The following is a 20926-nucleotide window of genomic DNA, read 5'->3' as shown; positions in this document are numbered from 1 at the left end:
ATTGATGGCCATTTGTGCATTTGTGCATTGATTTGTTTGGTCAATGTTTTCAAGAATTTCAGCACGTATAGACATGTAAATCAAGGTTTTTTAACCTTTTTGCCAGAAGAGTTCCTAGGATTTTTCTCTTCCCTTCCTAAGAGCACCTTCATCGCATGTTGTTAGAAACTTCCTGAGCACTCCGAACTTTTACTTTCTTTAATTTGTAGGCAGCTACACTTATGTGGAGTACACTGTGAACCAAAAAAAGTGAACACAGAAAAACAGAATGAAACTCACTTCAAGAGAAGGCTGAACATAATTGGACAAATATGTTTCTGTACCTGCTGTGCGAAGCCCCCCCCCCCCCCCCCCCCGCGCGAAAATGAATCACAGGCTGAAGGGAGTTCTCACCTCCCCAGAATGAAACAAGGAGATGGATCTTTAATTAAAGGTGAGAGGTAATACTATTCTGGACGAGGAGGGTCTCACATACAAGAGGTTTGGGAGATGTTGGACTTGGGGGTTGTATCTCCGCAGTGTCCCCCCCCCCACTCTGCCTCTGAGACCCGGTGCTCCCTCCTCGCAGATTCCAGCGTTAAGTTAATTGGACAGGGAGAGAGCGGCTGAGGAGGGAAGCGTTCAGCCCTATTAGCAATCCCCCTGTGGAAGGCTGAGCCGAGAGGATCACAGACTCACAAATAGGAGGATTAAAATAATCAATAGGCTTCACTCTCTCTCCTTCAGCACAGACGGGTGCACCAGACACACACACACACACACACACACACACACACACACACACACACACACACACACACACACACACACACACACTGTGTCAGGCCATGACACAGATATGCACACACACGCTCATGAGCAAATACAAACACGCAGACAGTCTGAGAAATACCAGTTCAAGGAGCACTACCCTCTTCAATGTTGTCTCTGGACTTCCACAAATTAGCCTGGGTCATGTAAGAATCACACACGCGCAAGCACACACACACACACGCGCGCGCGCACACACACATGTATTCTCTGTTAATGAGGGTTAATTTGAGCCGCTGACTAACCCAGTAAAAAGGTCAGAGACATGAAAACAGTCTGATGGTCTTTGGTTATTTCTGTTCTCTCGTGTCTGCTGAAGTTTCTGGGTTTTTCTTTGTTTTAAGGACTTTTATATAAAAGTCTGAGTTAATTTAAAGTAATTTTCTGGATCATTATTGGAGTTTGGATGAAAAAGTATAACTGAATATATTCAATGGAATATAATCTTACAGGATAGAGACTGTTTTGATGAATTCTTTTTCTTTTTTACATACATGTAAAATATTTTCGTCACATATATTTGACATACATTTACACAGTGGGGTCTGTAATGTTATATAAAATGACAAATGATTAATCCTCTTTTGGGGCATATTCATATAATACTAAAGTCTGTGTGAAAGCATGCATTAGATGCCTTTTTCTCTCATTCCCTTAATCTGTTGCAGTATTGTATGCAGACACACACACACACATATTGTACATATTCTTTTTTTTTTATCTACATGCACAGTAAAACAAGTGCTTCACAAGCAGAAATCAAATTTAAGACGTTATCAAAATATTTAAAGATGATGGAAGATGGAACATTTGTTTCATTTAGCCTAAAACAACAGCAGTGACACTTAAATCCAGAAGTTAAAGGTACGGTATGTTGCTGTTCAATAAGAAAGAAAATCTTCACTGATTGAATTTAATATCTGAATAACATTTTTTTTTTTTAAATTGGAATCACTTAGGTTCACTGTTGTTCCTGCTGTCAGACTGTGACTCAAAATACATCAAATAAGCAGCAGGATATGGCGGCTGATCCAAAATAATAGTATGAAGAATTGTGAAATCAATTGTCATTAAATATATTATAACAACTACATTTTTAGTAAATACAGTCTGAATGGTCCTTTAAACTTATTCTGATGATATGAATCCCATTCCATTCACTTGTGCATCCTGACTCCTGACTTCCTCTTCTGTGTCTCATCAGTACAGTCCTGCTCTTGGTGGTCACTTTAGTACTAAGGAGATCATTGACTTAATTTGAGTACAAATCTATTTTGTTCTCTTTTACAAGATGTACAAGTTAACTGCAAGTAACTACTGGTTTGGTGAATTGAATTTCACCTCATTGTGTAGTCTACTGAAGGTGGTGACAATTAATCAACCTCTGAATCACTCTCAGTGAGGAAGCAGAAGTGACAGACTGAAATGCTGTGAGACGGCCGCGTCATATTTCATTTTCTGATACAAGCACTTCTTTTTCAATTGCCAGTTAAACTATGCAGTGGCAGGGCTCCAAGGTGTGTCAAACTACCTGTTGATTCTGAAAATGATTTCCCTTTTTGTAGACACAGACTGACTAACCAAACTACAGGCCGTCAACATTGTATGTAGGTCTCTTTCAAAAGTCCTCTGTTTTTGCAGCCACTTGTGTGATCCAGTATTGTGTTTGTTTGGCTGCATTGTGCCCTCAGAAATGTAGTAAACAAGTAAACCATCCAGTCTGTCTTAAAGGTTTTATCAAACCAGATCTGATGTCTGCAGTAATAAACACTGAACAGACTGAGTCGGGAAAACATGACTGTAATATGTTGTCCCAATTCCTCACCCCCAATGAAAATTAAAGGACATGGGCTGTGTTAAACGTGAGCTGACTACATGCAAGAAGAATTATTTGGTTTTCAACCTCTGGCAACGTTCATGGCGAGAAAGGATGTGCTAGTTCATGCAAGATTTTTTATATGAAACATTTTATCAAATAGGATATGATGCTTTAGATTACACTGTCAAACAGTAAGGACCACCTCGACCGGTGACAACATTCATGCACCGCTTAGCCCAGATCAATATAGATGAGCCAATAACATGACACTGACATGAGCTCGAACGAGTACTTTTGCTCTTGATACTTGAGGTGCATTTTGTTCCTGCAAAGTGTTTGAATGCAGGGCTTTAACTTGTAATTTAGTATTTTTTACAATGAAGTACTGTTGGTTTTTACTAATCTTCGTCCACAGTCTTCACATACATTTAATATATTCTGTTTATCAGATATTTTGTCATTGTAATCTGTATACTATACTGTGATTTTATTGCTCTGTATTGCACGTCTGTCCATTCTGGGAGAGGATCTCTCCGCTGTGGCTCTTCATGAGATTTCTTCGAGGGTCGAATGACAGAGGATGTTGTTCACTATAATAATAATAATAATAATAATAATGATATGTATTTTATAATAATACAAATTAAATAATATTTCATTTTGTTTATATAGGATTTTTCAAGACATTAAAGACACTTTACATAATTTTAGAGTAAAACACAGTAAAGACATGTATGAAAAACAACATCAATCAGAGGATGAAGCTGCTCTTCAAAGCTCTCACCGCAGATTTTAAATAAAAACATCTCTAATTAAACAGATTTTAAATAAAACTGAACACTCGTGTGTCTCAAATGACGAAGAAATATTTCCAGATTTATTCTCTACACAACTGCGCCCCCTGCTGTACGCCTCTTGTCATTACAGCCCCCGTGCCGTCGAGCAGCTGCAGTACCTCGCTGCGGCCGCTGGGCGGCAGGCGGCGTCGTCTAGTTGTCTGCAGGCAAAGATGGCGGTACGGAAGAAAGACGGCGGCCCGAATGTAAAATATTTCGAAGCGTCTGATACCGTTTCTCAGTTTGATAATGTCCGCGTCTGGCTGGGGAAGAATTACAAAAAGGTACCGACCGCATGTTTTGTACCCTCACATACTGAGCTCACATGTTTCACCCTGAAATGCGGGCACTTACCTATTGGGCAGAGGCAGTGACAAAGAGAGGAGGGAGGGTGCTGCTGAACGTCCAGCTGTTTGATTCACTCGAGCCGGGATACAAAAGGATGCTGAGCCCACAGCTGCATCAGATACAGACACGACTGGCGGCATCCCTAAACGTTATTGTAGCTAAACCGGTCCAAGAGCAGCACACAATCAGACCTGGGGAGGTGTTTTTTTTTGGAAAAGGGGGTGACTTTAGCCGGCCAGCCAGCTAGCTAGCTAGTTAGCTAATCGGCTAACGGTAATGCAGCTCAGATCCAGATGTTGGCTCTGTGGCGCGCTGCGCTGACTGAAGACATGGCCCGTCTGGAATCACTCTGAGCGCTGTGCTGGCGTCCACACACACTGAGACAACGAATTAACTACATTATTTCTGTAACACGCCTATAATAATGAGGAAAGAACGATATTCAGCCCCCATTTCAGATGTTACAAACCACAATCACCCTGAATAATAAAGCTCCCTCCAGTTTTTAGCATTAGTGAGCATGCAGGTCACCTATAGGCTCACTGTAGTGTAATCTGAAGTGTCCTCTCTTTGACTCTCTCTCTCTGTGTTGTTGTCCTCTCAGTACATCCAGGCTGAGCCCCCCACCAACAAGTCTTTGTCCAGCCTGGTGGTCCAGCTGCTCCAGTTCCAGGAGGAGGTGTTCGGTCGACATGTCAGCAATCCTCCTCTCACCAAGCTGCCGGTACGTCTCCCTTATATCTCTGTCATCACACATGTGCACATGACTCTAACCCCAAGTTTGAAACGGTTTGACTTTGTGTCTGCAGATGAAATGTTTTCTGGACTTCAAGTCAGGAGGAGCTCTCTGCCACATCCTGGCTGCTGCCTACAAGTTCAAGAGTGACCAGGGATGGTAGGACTTTCTTTCCACCTGGCTTAAACACTACTTAAACTGGAAACTGTGTCATACATTTTCAGTGCTCCGTTGTTTTTTGGCTATGCTGCTGTTTCATGTGTAACTCCAGTCTAATTTCCTGGTAGGCGCAGGTTTGACTTCCAGAATCCATCGAGGATGGACCGAAATGTGGAGATGTTCATGACGATCGAGAAGTCCCTAGTGCAGGTGAGTTCGCCTCAGAGCTTTTCTTTATATGCGTTTGTCACACACATGACCCTGGCAGTCAGAGTTATCATTTTCTTAGGTGTAATAGCAGTGTTTAGTTATTTTTTGCATCATACTCTATAATTACATAGTTGTTTTTAAGAGATCCGCTGTGAGGAGTCAGTGGATGAAGTTCTGTTTTTTTTTCCTACTGCAGACACCAGAGCTAAATGATTGCAAAGAAAAAACTCAGATACATTTTTGAAGAGTGTCCAAAAATCAGACTGTTTGAGCGTTAAGGTTAGAAATAATGAAGGGCACCCAGTCATGTGACTTGACCAATAATCCTACTTAATCAGGCCTGCAGTTTAACTACAAGACCATCCAACTCTCCTAATCTGAAGAGCTCAGCAGCACAGAGTATTGATAAATAAATATACTTATATTGTCCTGCCTGTTTGAACTGCTTGTGAATGTGTAATTTGTATATCTGCTGCTTTCCTTTATTTCAGAACAACTGCCTGACGAGACCCGTCATCTACCTGAGCCCTGACATTGAGCCCAAACTGCTCGGGAAACTGAAAGACATCATCAAAAGACATCAGGTGTGTTTTTTGTTCGGTTGAAAGTCTCAGTTTATACAGACAGTGTATTTCCCCACGTGGGTAAAAAAAAAAAAAGGCCTTGTGTTGTCCCCCGATGAACTGAAGATGTTAGATTTACAACTGTACTTTTTCTGTTGCAGGGCTCAGTAACTGAGGACAAGGCTGCCAGCTCACATGTCGTCGTTCCTATCCCCACCAGCCTGGAGGAAGGTGAGGCTTCAGATGTTGTGGTTAAGCACATGGTTTGTTGTTTTTTTTGAGTTCTCACTTTGTGCTGATGTATTTCTCTCTTTTTGGTCCAGAGGAGTGGGTGCGTCCTGTGATGAAGAGAGATAAGCAAGTGCTGCTCCACTGGGGATATTTTCCTGACAGGTGGGTGCTGAGTTCACAGAGACATGACCACCGTTCATCTGAAAACTGTTGCTCCATCCTGTTGTCGAAGTGTAACTCCATAATTACAAACCCAAATGTGTGATCTTTCCTCTGCCTCGACCTTTGACCCTGCTCCCCTCATCATTTAGTTATGATACCTGGATCCCAGCCAGTGAGATTGAGGCCGCAGTGGAGGATCCTCCGAGCCCAGAAAAGCCCAGGAAGGTATGACATTTATTCTCATGCTCTGTTGGTGCCTGTCTGATGTTGCCACCAAATTAGATTTTCAATATTACCAACTCAGAAAATAACACAGTTTCATGAGATCACGTTACACAGTCATTTTTATTATTATCAGTTACACTGACCCTAATAGAAATTAAAAATATTATTTTCTGACACACATGAAAATTGAAATTATCTTGAAATATATATTATTAATGACACTAATATGGTAGAATTCAATACTGTCAATGAGCAAATGTACATGTATAATAGATTCCCTCTTTTATTCTTTCTTTATTCTCTCTTAACTGCTTTTTAAAAAATATTCTGCTAACATACCTTACAGTTAACACTGTCCATCTACATCATTTCTACCTGCTGTATCTGTTAGTTCCAGCCATTCATTGGGCCTAAATAACACCTCAAACAAGAGATTTATTAAATAATCATGTTTTTGTTTTTTATTGGTGCATGATGCATCATTACATCAGATGGAACGTTACAGATGTCTAATGCTTCATCTTATATGCAAGATTTTTTTTTTTCAAAATCACGATAAATAAGAAATGAATGAGTTTAAAAATGAAAATGAAGGAATCAAGGAAATATCTAGCTTTTCTTTGCAATGTGACTGTAATGATGGAAGCTAATTAAATGTATCTCAGCTTTTTTCTTTATTATACAGACCTGTCAGGGATGTGTTGCACAGAGCTGAAAGCATCCAAGTTTGGCAACATGGCTCTGCTCAGATTTTTCCCTCTGTGCAAAATATTCAGGAATAAAGTGCTGTGGCCAATTGGCACTCGGGGCAACAGAGCCAAATTCAAAGCAGTGTCAGAAGCTCTTATTTTGCATTCAGAGTGTCACTCGCTAAGGCAGTCAGCGCTCACCAGGACATGATAGTAAGCAGTGAAGCATTGAACATTTCAAGCTGCGTTCACACACTAATCAGACACTGGGCTGGTTTATATGAAGAATCCTGTCACTCTGTTTACTCACAGTGGAAGAGTCTCCCTCGGACTACAGCTTCAAAGTGACACCATCATTTCATTCAGTGAAGACAGGCTCCTTCAGCGCACTTGTAGCAAACAGAAATACCGTGTTCTTCATCTGACACATGCACACACTGTACTTAAGTCTCTAATAAAAATTTAATCATCAAAAACGTTGATTTATTTTCAGTATAATTAGGTCATTAATGCCCAAATTAGATGAGCAGCCATAAAACCAACACTGGATCCAGAAAAATACCTTTACTCATGTTCTTAGCTACAAACTGTAAATTCTGCTGTGGGTCCACTTACAGAATTAGGGTTTTTATTACATTTCTAGACCAGACTAAGCATTTAAATCGACGTACAGGAAGTTCAAAAGTAACCGAAAGACTGATGATAAGTTTGAGAAGATGTAGTATATGATACAATGTAATATAATATATACACTGTATGGCCTTTGTTCACAGGTCCATGCCAAGTGGATCTTAGACCTGGACCAGTATAATGAGTGGATGAACGAGGAGGACTATGAGGTAGGCGAGGGCTGCCCCAAGAGGAAGAGGATCTCCGCCAAGACCCTGACAGATGAGGTGACCACGCCTGACGAGCGCAGGGACAAGAAGCCCGGCAGCGCCAAGAAGAGGAAGCGCTCACCGTCGCCCTCCCCCACCCCTCCGCCTCAGGAGAGCAAGAAGAAGAACACCAAAAAAGGGTCTGTGATCTCATCAGCTTTAAACAAATGACGAATGATGCATTGCTTTAGATGTGTATTATATCAGAGACATTATGCAATATAGTGAATTAATGTGTGTGTGTGTGTGTGTGTGGACAGGCCAACGACCCCGTACACCAAGTCTAAACGAGGCCAGAGGGAGGAGGAACAGGAGGATCTGAGTAAGGACTTGGATGAAGCGTCGCCTGTTCCAGCATCTGAAGAGGGAAACCCAGCGAAGACAAGTATGCAATTATGTTTATGCTCGAAGATGAATAATAATAACCAAACAAACAACTCCAAATTTAGAATACCATTCAAATTAACCTCAGCAGATCATCGTTTAAGACTTAAAAATAGTTGTTGACATTATATTTTCATTTTGCAGATAGCGCCAAGAAAGACTCCGATTCGACTCCAGTCAAAGGAGGAACAGATCTGGGTGAGAAGGACGTTTTTGTAGCCACTTGTGAAAATTAAACTTTTGCTTTATATGCAGTGCTAACGTATGTCAAACAGTGGAAAAACTAAAGGTTATAAAGCATCAGTTTAGAGCTTTATCATGGATCAGGAAAAGTGTTTGTTAATAAGTCATTTGTTCATTTTGAGTGTTAACACCTTGAGAGTTCATTTTGTGTTCAGTGTTTTCCCCACTAACGTTTTTTTGTTAATTGACCAGACGAGCAAGAGGATGAGGCCATGGAAACAACAGGCAAGGTAAGGTAACTTGTAAAAGTGCAGAAAAATATATCTCAGTGAGGACAGTACACCTATAAATCATCTTGACTGCATGTTTGTGTGAAAACAGGAGGAGGAGGAGGGCTCCCCGAGTGTGAAGGGTGAACCGGTGAAGGGCTCGGACCTTCACGAGGACAACGTGACTGAGCAAACTCATCACATTATTATACCGAGCTACGCTGCCTGGTTCGACTACAACAGGTGAGAACAAAAAAAAAAAACAACAACAAACGGGCAGTGATCTGATTTCAGAGACGTGAGTGGTTCAAGTGAGAAAAAACAGCTGTTGTCAGTTTTAGTTGAAATGAAAAGCAGAAAGAGAGAGAGAGAGAGAGAAGTTGTTTTTCTGTTTTTCAGCTGTGAGTCTTCATCTGTCATAATTGTTCCCCTCAGTGTTCATGCCATCGAGCGCAGAGCCCTGCCAGAGTTCTTCAATGGGAAGAACAAATCCAAAACCCCTGAGATGTAAGTGATCTGTGCGCAACACACTCACTTAAAAATACGTAAAATGCCTTGAATTCAGTTGTATGATGTATCCATCTTCTAATTTCTTTGTGTGTAAATGAATCAAGCTCCACTGAATGGAAGTCCACATTTCTGATGTTACAAATCTTAAATCCCACCAAAAAATCAAATGCTTACTGCATTCATATTTTTTAATTCATACTTGCCTTATACATGTTGGCAAAATGTAGATTATAACCTTACTTCTACATCAAATCAAACCCTACGTACTACTAATATATACTGTTTATCAAGGGAAAAGATGAGTTGTCCAAAAATATGTCTGATATTTGGTCAAAAGTTATATTGAAAAAGTCTTAATAAATACATATTTGAAGATTGAATCAAATACAGTACATCAGTAGTAAGACTTTATTGAAAAATATCTCTGTGCACCTCCTCCTATCAGTTACCTGGCGTACAGGAACTTCATGATCGACACCTACCGGCTGAACCCTCAGGAGTATCTGACCTCCACCGCCTGCCGCAGGAACCTGGCTGGAGACGTGTGTGCGATCATGAGGTAGGTGGAGAACGAATGAGACTATTTCCAGTCAAACTGGAGTTCTAACCGCCTGTATCTACACGTGTCTTGTTCAAACCTCAGTCAGTTGGTGATAATGTTGTCAAAAATATAGATTTAGCAAAAAATGGCAATCTGTAGATTTGAAATCAATACTCATTTTCTGCCAGTATCACTCATGCTCTTGCTCTTCTCTCTGATGGCAGGTTAACACATGTACTGTTGTACTGAAGTGACTTGGTTACATTTATCTTTTGATAAAATGTTACGCCTTTAATATCAATTTTTCTATGTAGTATTGATCATGGTAATGAATATCAATGTTTTTAAAGATATTTTATCAAAGTTAGAAATGATGGTGTGGTGACAACACTGCTGACTTATTGAGGATTCATGCGGTGTCGGGATAATTGGAAAAATTATTCCTGACTGGGAAAATTCACCTACTTGGACAGTACACAAAAGTCTCGGTGCACAAATTACAGATATGAAAAAACATAGCAGACAAAAGTAAATGTTTGGTTGATGGATAGAAACCTTTTATAAAAATCACATGTTGCATATTACAATTTTTCTCACATGAATTTCATAATACAGTAATGTAAGTTGTTGTCTGTATAGAGTGGCCTAGATTATTTGAGAAAGTTGATTTATTATCATTAACCCTGATAAAAAGTTGGGTCAGGTACTATTTAGGTAATTTTTAGGTGAAGTCTTATACAAGATCACACTTTGATGTAAAGCCTATGACTTCAAAGATTTTGTCTAAACAATCAATAAAGTACAACACGTTATTTATAGCCGCCATTTTCTTTTCCACATTTTGGTTCAGAATCTCATGAACACACCAAAGTTAAAGACAGCTTTCCAAACGTGAAAATAGGCATGTGAATGCAGGTTTATACTCTTTGCTTCCTCTTCTGCAGAGTCCACGCATTCCTGGAGCAGTGGGGTCTCATCAACTACCAGGTGGACTCTGAGAGCCGGCCCACACCCATGGGTCCACCGCCCACCTCTCACTTCCATGTGCTGGCAGACACTCCCTCCAGCCTGGTGCCCCTGCAGCCCAAGACGTCCCAGGTCCACTTGCACACTAACCCACGCAGACAAACGGACACAAACACACATTCTGTTTTTTTTTACATGTGTCTCTCTGTCATCGTTTACCTGCAGACCCCTGCCACCCAGCAGATGATTACCTTCCCAGATAAAGTGAAGGATAAACCAGCAGATCTGCAAAACTTTGGCCTGCGGACTGACATGTACAGCAAGAAGACAAGCTCTGCAAAGGTACAGGTGTGAGAAGATGCAAGACAAAATAATTAAGATATTGTTTATTATGTTAAGATATTAACAAAGTGATGTTTGTGCACAGAGCAAGAGTGCGGCGAGCTCAATGAGGGACTGGACAGAACAAGAAACACTACTACTTCTTGAGGTACAATTGATGCTTAAAATTAACTATGCAATAATGCTAATTGTTCTTTAGTGTGGAGCTAAAAGCTGCTCTCATTTCCCTCAGGGCTTGGAGATGTACAAGGACGACTGGAACAAAGTTTCAGAACACGTCGGCAGTCGCACGCAGGACGAGTGCATCCTGCACTTCCTGCGGCTGCCCATTGAAGACCCTTACTTAGAGGACAACTCCTCGACCCTGGGACCGTTGGCCTACCAGCCCATACCTTTCAGCCAAGCCGGAAACCCTGTCATGAGCACGGTGGCCTTCCTCGCCTCTGTCGTCGACCCACGCGTGGCCTCAGCTGCAGCCAAGTCTGCTCTGGGTGAGAAGAAGCTTATTTCCAATCCACTGCACAGACGTCGAAAAACAACCTCAGCATTATTTACTGATCATTTAGACTGATATCATCAATTTGTGTCTCCCCTTCTCAGAGGAGTTTTCTCGTATGAAAGAGGAGGTTCCTGCAGCGCTCGTAGAGGCTCATGTGCGGCGGGTGGAGGAGGCAGCGAGGGTCAGCGGCAGACAAGACCCGCTGTATGGCCTGGAAGGCAGTGGTATTGCCGGCACCGGCCTGGAAGAGGGAGACAGACCCGGTAGGATGGACGCAGACTCGTTCAGCATACAAAAAATGCGTGAGAGGAAACATCTTTGCAGAGAGAGCTAGAAAAAGACAGAAAATAATTAGACACAAGAAACAAATAAAAGGTTCTGATTTGTCTTTGTAGATGAAAGCAGCGATGAAAGTAAGAGTGACAGCCAATCAAGTGAAGAGAAGAGGGAGACCAAGGTATGATGCCTGGCTGTTATAATATCATGTTTGTTTATTTATGAGTTCTGATGATGAACTGTACAGAAGCTCACCATGCTGTGTTTACTTTCCCACACAGGACAGCAAAGACGGAGCGATGGAGGAAGAGGAGAAGCAGGCGGAGAATGGGAAGAAGGAAGAAGAAAGAGGGCGAGAACAAGAGGGAGAGAGGGAGGCTGACAAAACAGATTCAGAAATGGGTACGAAATTGCATCTCAATCACACACAGTTGATCTAGAAGTTCTTATCAAAAGTGGACAAAAATGATATTTTTCTCTTTTTGTTCTCTAGGTGACGGGGAGAAGGAGAAGGATGGAAAAGAAGGCACAGAGGACGGACAGAGAGAAGCAGAGAGTGAAGTAGAGAGGAAAGCGAAGGTGGAGCGCGATGTTGGAGAGGGGAACCTGGCCACTGCTGCTGCGTCTGCGCTCGCTGCTGCTGCTGTCAAAGCCAAGGTAAAAGTTAATCGATCTCGTTGCATCCCTCATCATTTTTTTTATTTTTCTGATCTTTTCTGATCTAAAGTTCCTCCTCTTCACTTTCTTTGTAGCACCTGGCTGCAGTGGAGGAGAGGAAGATCAAATCACTTGTGGCTCTGCTGGTGGAGACCCAGATGAAGAAGCTGGAGATCAAACTGCGACACTTTGAAGAACTGGAAACCATCATGGACAGAGAGCGGGAGGCTGTGAGTGAGGGATTCTGGGACATGTAGTATTGAAAAAAAGTAGTCAACGTAATTACAGTACAAAAACTTGATTTTCTTTTCTGTCTGTGTGTAGTTGGAGTACCAGCGTCAACAGCTGCTGGCAGACCGTCAGTCCTTCCACATGGAGCAGCTAAAGTACGCTGAGATGAGGGCCCGCCAGCAGCACTTCCAGCAGATTCAGCACCAGCAGCACAGCCAGACCGGGGGCCCTCATGCCAACCAGGCCGGCTCGGCCCCACCACCCCAGGGCCAGAACGTGACCCAGCCAGCTCCCAGCACACCAGCGCCACAGCCGGCCCCCAGCCCCGCGCCTCCAGCCTCTTCTGCCCCGGCTCCTGACGCCCAACCACCTCAGGGTGCTCACACCTCGCCTCCTTGCCCCCCAAGCCAGGCCTCAGCTGCCAACTCCAGCTCCAGCTCCAGCACTACTCCTGTACTCCATGGTGAGTTTAAAGAAAGACTTTGTGACTACACTTATATATATGAAAACCTTTAATAGCTTCTAACCTTCTTACCGCCATTACTGTTAAACGTCAGTCTAGTTCAACATTTTATGAGTCACAATCGAATTTCTTACTTGGTCAGTTGTCTGACAACAGCAAAAAAATAATTACCATCCCAAATCACTAGCATGCCAATTCACACAGGACTGTTATTACCATATAGCTACTGTGTTTGGTGAAACATGGTATGTGCTTTGTGGTGGAGTCTTACTTTACAATTTTGCACATGGTTAAAATGACAGACGTCTGCCGCAATTACTACAGATGTATTCAAAAAGGACTTGAAAGAAGTTGTTGAAAATCATACTATTTTTCTCCTCCTCCCTGTCTCACCCCTCACAGAACCCACCGCCCCTCTTCCAGTGGAAACACTCCACTCCACGGCTCCGGTCCCGCCGCCACAGTGAGAGGAAACTAAATTGCTCCGAGAATCCGAATGACTCTGACCACTTTGAATCCTGCCTGTATCATCCGAAAATGAAGAAGTCATAAACCGAAGGACAAGAACACATTTTACACGTTCAGCTTTTTGTTTATTTGTTTGTTTGTTTTTTGTTTGTTTTTTTCAAACGGGACAATTGATGTGAGGAAAAACAAAAAAAGATTACATCTAAATCAAGTCTTTTTCAAATTGAATCCGCCTATGAAGAAAAATGTACTTTCCAAGAGAAGCTGTTCATGCTGTGTGGTCGACTGGACTGGCGACATCACTTCATAGTTTGAAGCTCAAACCAGAGATCTGGTAAACTTAGACGGTCTGACCAACATGCTGGCACTCAAGGAGAAGAAGAGAAAAGACTCATCTTGTGTTTTCAGTGTTTTGGAAATTGTTGCATTTATTTTCTTTCTGCAACAGTTTGCCACAGCTCATGAAGTCTTGTGCTTCATAATCTCCCCCCTTGTACTGTAGGTACTAATTGAATTATATGTAAAATGCACTTTTAACATGTTTCCCTCGGTCTCATTGAAAGACTTGAAGCATCCATGAAATTGAACTTTAGCACTTATATCATCCTTTTGTTGTCTTAAATGCTTTTTCATACTGACGGTTTTGGAAACTTGATTGGGAATATTTATCTGTATAACATGGTTGAAACGGTCATGTTACAGGGTCATGTGTCTAAAACCAACGTCTCTCTCCAGAGAAAAGGTTCAAAGCAGAAGCCAGATGGAAATTACAATAAGATGGTTCGGATGCAGTTTGATAAAATGTACTGTAAACTGGATTTTCTGTTACAAACACACCTGTTGTTACCCTGTAATGATAGTATTTGAAAGTACTGACAGCATGAAAAGACTTCTCTTTAAAATATATCTTAATCATGTCCCTCCTTTCAACAGCACTTGTCGGTGAGGAGCTTCTGGATGAGCTCAAAGCGTCCAGGTGGTAGTTTTTTTTGTGAGGAATGTAGACCACGTACGTGTTTTATTCATAATTTGTGTTGATTGCTAAACCAAAATGTTTTTTATAATCATGTTTATCTCACATGTATTCGGTGAGTTTTACTGCAGTTGGGAAACGAAGAGGATTTTTTTAAGCAGCTTGTTTTGTCGCCGGTGCATTTCAAGTTACATGTGGAAGAAATGTTAAAGCTGTCAAAAACAAGGGAGCTCGCACCTTAAACAGCTGACAATGGAGTATTGTGTCCTTAATATCTGCAACAATATCCTCACTTTTTATCCTATCGATTTTTATATTTTTTACTGTCCGTTTTTCCATCTTCTTTTTCTTTATATGTCAACATTGTAACTGTATTATTACCTTTGTAGCCTATATTTACCCTCTCCACCGCTGTGTATGATTCGGGCAGGTCTGACTTGCCCCAGATGTGACTGTGAGCATGTGCGTATGTGAACGCATGCCATTACGATCTGTAAAACCACATTACCGTTCAGTTTTATTTCTGGTGCCATCCGCTGTGTGTCACAAAGTTTGAAGAATTAAGAAAAGAAGAAAAAAAAAACCATGCTTCATCCTGCACACGGCACGTCACGTTGAGCATCATGAAATATAATCCAGTCAGATGGTGAAACTTTACAGTTAATGTCCGTCAAGCCAGTATTGCAGACCTCCCCACAGTCGTGAGCCTAAATGGACTTCTTTTATCTGTGTTATAACTACATTGTGTGGATTTTGTGATATGAAATAAGTGTCCGTTCAGTTTCTGTATGTTTTTCACTATGCTGAAGGTAGCAGCAATTGCATTGATTATTATTATACAGTAGAATTCAATTTTTCCTCAGTAAATCATAAAGTTAGTGCAGACGGTTACTCTGGCAGTTTGTATTAAAAAAAAAGGCAAAAACAAAAGAGGTTCAGGTTTTAATTACAAAATGTTGGGAAAAAATAAAGATGTGAAGAACAGTTGTTCTGGAGTGGTTTGTTTTATTGTATTTGACTCCACAGACTGAGATAACACAGATAAGTACCAGACACAAGAAGATCAATCTGTAAAAATTAATAAACTCAACTACTTGTTCACAGTATTTCAATATTCCTATGTATATCTATCTATAAAAGCAAGGAATCTCTGTCTGTCTGTGTGTCTGTTCCTCAAATATCTCTGCGGATAGAAGATCAGACTGACCTGAGAGTTTCAACATGGCTGCTGCGTAGTTCAAGGGTGTGCAACTTCGCATTTGTTTGGACTGCAATGATACCGTTAATAAATTATTTCATAAATGCTTTACGAATTCCACGAGTATTGTCCACCGGAGCCGCCACAGTCACGTGCGCACCAGAGCCAATCACTGCAGAGCTCTAGCCCACGACATAGAAACAAGTGGATTTATACCTGCAGCAGCGCGAGCTGGACCGGGATTTTGCCGGCAGTTCTGTGCATCTAAACTGACTGCTGTGGATTAATGAGACTAAACGAGTCCGGACCGAGTCTGTTCGGGTCTGAGGAAATCCGGAGACGCGCGGACAACAAGTGGTATCGGAAACTGTGGATGTTCGTGTGTAGCTAGCTGCTAGCCCACCCACACGGCCCACCTCCCGAGGCGACGGACCGGACGCACTGGCACGTCCAAAACCGGACCTAGGGTAAATAATGTCCGCCATGCTTTTTCGTGAACATCGCCGTCACGTTTGCTTTGTTTCTGGTGCAGAAGAAACGGTAAAAATGGGCTTTTGTCACGAAAGTGTCCAAGCAGCAAGTTTGGTTGTTGAGGAACAGGAAGTTGTGGGAGGGACCTAGGCGGATGATTGACAGACAACGACGGTCGGTGTAGAGACAGCGATATTGAGAGTTGAGAGATTTGTGACATTTTGCGTGTTTGGAGTGTATAGTTAGTGTGTTATGTAGTATTTGGTGTCGTGTGTTTAGTGTTTGGTGGAGTCGGTTTTTTGTTTAATGAGTCAAAACAATGAGGAGAAGCTGAATGAGCATTGCCTGCATTTAAATGTAAATAGTTACATGTAACTTTGTAAATGTTTAAAATGTATGCACATATTTATTTTATATTTGCATTATAAGTAATAAAAAATGGTTTGTTAAACATATTTGTGGTTTTCACAGTAAAAGAATCTAACTTTTTCTACTTGGATTTTATGGGTTTTTTGTGATTTTAGGTCCATTGTGTTAATACAGTATGTCAAAATAAAAAAATAACTGTACAGTCACACATGTGAGGTTGTGCTGAAAATAATGACACCAAGTAAATAGATTTTAAGATGAAATATAATGGCAAAATCAAAAATAGTCAAAAACAGCCAATTACACCCTGGAATATCGGATTTCACAACAAACCTAAATATCCCTGACGTCCCACCTTCAAACACAGCCTCATTTGGCCATCCATGAAAAAGCTGCTTAACCTCCCACTTTTCTATAGGAATACACTTTTCTTACGGGCACTGCACTAGTTACTTATAAATCTATATCTTCATATTTTAAAAATGTGTAATATCTATAACCTATGAAGAGATATTTGATGTAAGCAGGAGACTCACAGCCTGAAAGACATTTTGGAAAGCAGGATTTTTATTCGATACTGTTAAATGTAACATGTCACAACATATCCACCCAAATGAAGAAAAACAACAAGACTGATGAGCTGATTTATAAAGATGGAACAGGTGGAATTGGGGGGGGAGGCGTGGACGTTACCGCAATTGTCACTGCGAGGCTGAACAAAGTTTGGAAAATGAGATGAATGAGTTTCTTCACATTAGACAGAAAAGGCACTTTTGAAAATAAAATAAAAGATGTTAAAGAAAAAAAAAGAAAACACAGACTTGTTGGAGGTAGGATGACATGGATGGAAGGGGCAGGATGACACAAACAATACAAAAACATTCAGGAATAAAATTAAAGATGGAAGTGTGTTTCTGAGATCCTCAACCGCTCATCACCATCCGGACGAGTTCTGTCGAGAGAGATGAGGGGAGAAAACACGACATCAGCACTAAATCTGACAGAAGTCACGCAAAGGAGGAAACATGCAGGCTACAGTGAGAGGAGACAAGGGGCCACGGCAGGAGAGACAGACAGGACAACACCACTTTTTTTGTTTTTTCAACTGGGAGGAGCTACATTCTTTTTATGAACTTAACCATGTTGCATCCATTTACTGCTCTGGTTTTGGTGTTATATTTCTTTCTTTGTTTGGCTGTCACTGTAAGTATGACCATGTGACTCTAGCTGACTTACAGCTGTTGGAAGTCAACCAAACATCCTTTGAATGCAAGATATGCTGTGCTGCAGGGGTTTACGCATACCCTAGATGATGCAGCAGATAAAGGCTGTAAGACAAGAACACCGGGTCAGTCTGCGTGTTCTGCAAAGACACACCAACTCCAACTGGAGAGTTTATTTATTGTTTAGTTTATTGTTTAGCTCTGAGGCGTCTGAGCAGGTCTCTCTGTATAGGGCGCAGTTTTACCTTCATAGTTAATACAGCCATTGGCATCTTCATGTCCTGCTAAAAGTGTCTCCACCTCCTCCTCTGTCATTTTTTCACCTGGAACACAACGAAGAATCAGTTAATGTGTTAAGACATTAATAAAAAAAAGAGAGAGCTTGATCAGCTGATATTATTGTATGAGCATCAATGACAAATCTTTGTGTTTTCAGGTTTTTGTGGATTACCTAGTGTAGTGAGAACATGACGTAGCTCCGCTCCCATCACTGTACCATTTCCTTCTTTGTCAAAGACACGCAGACCCTCGACGATGTCTTCAAAGGAGCCCTGGTCCTTGTTCTTGGCAATGGCCTGCAGCATGGGCAGGAACTGTTCGAAGTCCAACATCTTGTGGTTCATCTCTGCAGGTGAATTAATACAAATGGATACATGAAAGTGAAGTCCCCACATTAGATTGGATTTATTTGTTTATTCATTTTTTTTTAAAACAGCCCCAGAACTGTAATGAAATAGGCCAGATTTGTGTGGACGTGAAGAAGCTTGCACAGCATTTCTAAGTACAGACAGATAATAGATGGACAAATGCAGCCTTCATAGTATCAGATTTGTAGGCTGAATGCCCATTTATTTGGAAGTTCATGATGAGTCTATGTAGAATACGGTGTAGAATAATAACAAATATACTTTGTGTACAGGATAAAATGGCTGATTCCTTTCTCTGTCCTCCAACCAAGTGCACAAATAAGCATTAATACCTGGTTCAGAAAAAGATGAGAGGAACTCTTGCATATTTGCAAAATATCTTAATATTAGCATTGATTTAAAAAATACAAACAGTACACACCAATTCCTGACAACATTAGAGAGCTTGTTAAGCTACAAGAAATGCTCCGCAATCATATCTCCGCCCCCTAATTCTTAAGAAAACCCAACAAAACCCGGAACAGGGATTATAATTGGCTGAACAATACTCAGCCTAACTATTTGCCAAGACAATGATCATGTAGTCAGTTGAATTGGTCTATTCTAGTTGCAACTGTTAAATCAGAGGCTTACCTTCCAACTTGGGGTTTCCCAGGACCTTGATCACCTCGGCATTGACAGGGTTCTGTCCGAGGGCCCGCATGACATCACCACACTGGCTGTAGGTAATCTTCCCCTCACCCGTCCGGTCAAACAAAAGGAAGGCCTCCTTGAACTCTAACATGGAGAGAGAGAGGTGGAACAGGAAAAGTAGCTTATTAAAAACTGCTCAGAAAACTTTAGATACTAAAGAAATGGCTTCAAATCACAGAGCTACATGTGTAACTTCACTGAACACATTATTTTAGGCAGCTGAACGGCTGACCCTAGTGGTGCATATATTGTTTTGACAGAAGACACATGCAAATTAGTCTCATGGGTGGAGCAGCACCCGGCATATACTGTACTGTAGGTATCCTGTCTGCTGACACTCGTCTGACAAAAGCAAACAAAACTGGCTTTGTGCAGCTGCATCGTCGATATTTACAAGATCTGCATGTTTATATACACAGGCCCATACATTTTATTTCAACGACAAAAATAAACTTTATTTGTAGAGCACCTTAGAAGTAAAGAGTAACAAGATGCTGTACAATACAAACATTGAGGATGAATAGAGTTAACACAGAAAATAGCTATGAAACAATAAAAACTACGCATTAGATGAGATTTACTGAGTTTTGCTTGAGCACATAATCATGAAAATCCCTCATCGCCTGCAGCTACTCTGGTCTTCATCAGTGGGTGGGGGTGGTTGGAGCAAAAATCATTCACACCACAAGTTGTTTCCAACTCCAGCAAGACTTCTGTCGTGTTAAGCAACATCACATAGTAGCTGCTGTATTTCGTACATGCACAGTATGCGATCTGTGGGTGTTTTAATGAGGAGCACAAAAGAATAGTTTTGGTGTCTAATACCAAGCCTGTAAGTAAACCAGAAAGTCGAGGTGTGGGCCCACACCCTGACATATAAAGAGTATTAACTCAGCATCAACATGCACAAAACATCAACATGCTTTACTAGTTTTTTTTTTGCAGGTTAGTACAGGTTTATGTGGCACAACAAGCACTGGACACAGCAACTCTGAGCCTCACACATCTAGAAAAGGTTCAGTGTAGTGTAGCTCAGCTGAGGTACCTGAAGAGATCCAGTTGTTTGCAGAGAAAATATCCGAGCTACAGGGTCATAGCAACCATCATAAGGCTATTTCAAATAGGTAAGTCACGACGATTATATGATACTGACATTAAAAAAGGGAAATCTATTTTGCTAGACAGATGTGAACTCACCCATGATCTGGTCCTCTGTGAAGTCAGACTGGTTGGATGCAGGGTTAAAATGCACAGAGGAAGGACAGTTAGATGAAGCAGTTGGTTAACAGCCTGGCATTAATGAGCCTGATCCTCCCACAGCTCAGACATACAGTCAGAAAAGGATTGCGGCTAAAGGCTTAACGATGAAGCTGGCAAGAAGGAGTGAAGCAGGCCAGCAGAGGTACGCAGCTAGCTTAACTGGGTCAAAGATGCGTTCACAGTCTTCAAATGAAGAACAGGGCAGTGCTACTGATTACATATCAATCAAAAGCGCTGTCAATAGATTCAACTTTATCGTTTCTTACCATGACGTCTGTGTTTGGTGTGATGACGGACAGACGAGGGTCTCGTATCTCCACTCGGCTAACAGGAGACTAGCTCCGGCTTCAGCACCAGCACATCACTGATGATGTCACCGCAGCTTGTATAGCAACAGCCAATCACGGGGCTCCATTTCACGCAGGCATCGCTCGCAGTTTTGCAGAGGTGCAGCTGCAGCTTCCGGTCACACACACACACACACACACACACACACCACTGCGGCCTCTCCAGTCTTGTGATTTAATTATGAATAATGTATTATCGTAGTGGGAGCATTAAAAGGATATCCTCTACTAATAATAATGATGATAGTTCTAGTTCTAACACAATCTGTTTCATATTCAAACTATACATT

General features: G+C 41.5%; 2 protein-coding genes across 6 annotated transcripts; one reads left to right on the top strand and one right to left on the bottom strand.

Annotated features, from left to right (window-relative positions):
• Window positions 1–3596: 3596 nt before the first annotated feature.
• Window positions 3597–15415, top strand: smarcc2 (SWI/SNF related BAF chromatin remodeling complex subunit C2). Of its 4 annotated transcripts, none has more exons than XM_030420709.1 (26): window positions 3597–3749; window positions 4418–4537; window positions 4623–4708; window positions 4843–4918; window positions 5410–5502; window positions 5643–5712; window positions 5805–5874; window positions 6024–6099; window positions 7562–7806; window positions 7927–8051; window positions 8195–8248; window positions 8486–8523; window positions 8615–8745; window positions 8938–9009; window positions 9458–9571; window positions 10498–10651; window positions 10745–10861; window positions 10947–11009; window positions 11094–11352; window positions 11462–11662; window positions 11756–11817; window positions 11918–12038; window positions 12130–12293; window positions 12389–12523; window positions 12618–12987; window positions 13390–15415. In XM_030420709.1, the coding sequence occupies exons 1-26, from the start codon at window positions 3639–3641 to the stop codon at window positions 13452–13454; spliced, it is 3192 nt and encodes a 1063-aa protein (XP_030276569.1). In that variant the 5' UTR covers window positions 3597–3638; the 3' UTR covers window positions 13455–15415. The 4 variants fall into 4 exon arrangements, with proteins under 4 accessions (XP_030276569.1, XP_030276570.1, XP_030276568.1 ...); XM_030420710.1 differs by having other exon boundaries at window positions 4837–4918; window positions 11462–11623; XM_030420708.1 differs by having other exon boundaries at window positions 4837–4918.
• Window positions 15416–17011: 1596 nt separating this feature from the next.
• On the bottom strand, window positions 17012–20693 carry myl6 (myosin, light chain 6, alkali, smooth muscle and non-muscle). Of its 2 annotated transcripts, none has more exons than XM_030420860.1 (6): window positions 20556–20692; window positions 20227–20254; window positions 18970–19113; window positions 18141–18314; window positions 17935–18012; window positions 17012–17418 (listed from the first exon to the last, which is right to left on the bottom strand). In XM_030420860.1, the coding sequence occupies exons 1-6, from the start codon at window positions 20556–20558 to the stop codon at window positions 17390–17392; spliced, it is 456 nt and encodes a 151-aa protein (XP_030276720.1). In that variant the 5' UTR covers window positions 20559–20692; the 3' UTR covers window positions 17012–17389. The 2 variants fall into 2 exon arrangements, with proteins under 2 accessions (XP_030276720.1, XP_030276721.1); XM_030420861.1 differs by lacking the exon at window positions 17012–17418 and adding an exon at window positions 17757–17794 and having other exon boundaries at window positions 20556–20693.
• Window positions 20694–20926: the final 233 nt, after the last annotated feature.

Source organism: Sparus aurata, chromosome 6, assembly GCF_900880675.1.
Source record: "Sparus aurata chromosome 6, fSpaAur1.1, whole genome shotgun sequence".
NCBI classification, from domain to species: domain Eukaryota; kingdom Metazoa; phylum Chordata; class Actinopteri; order Spariformes; family Sparidae; genus Sparus; species Sparus aurata.
Note: the sequence above shows the minus strand (reverse complement) of the source record. Positions and strands in the feature narration are given on the sequence as shown.

Excerpts from the sequence above, each read along its gene's own strand:
- smarcc2 (XM_030420707.1), top strand. The coding sequence starts at position 3,639 with ATGGCGGTACGGAAGAAAGACGGCGGCCCGAATGTAAAATATTTCGAA. Across the intron at positions 8,524-8,614 it reads CCATGGAAACAACAGGCAAG|GAGGAGGAGGAGGGCTCCCC; the intron begins GTAAGGTAACTT and ends GTGTGAAAACAG. Across the intron at positions 8,746-8,937 it reads GCCTGGTTCGACTACAACAG|TGTTCATGCCATCGAGCGCA; the intron begins GTGAGAACAAAA and ends TGTTCCCCTCAG.
- myl6 (XM_030420860.1), bottom strand. Across the intron at positions 19,114-20,226 it reads CACAGAGGACCAGATCATGG|AGTTCAAGGAGGCCTTCCTT; the intron begins GTGAGTTCACAT and ends TCTCCATGTTAG. Across the intron at positions 18,013-18,140 it reads TCATGTTCTCACTACACTAG|GTGAAAAAATGACAGAGGAG; the intron begins GTAATCCACAAA and ends GTTGTGTTCCAG.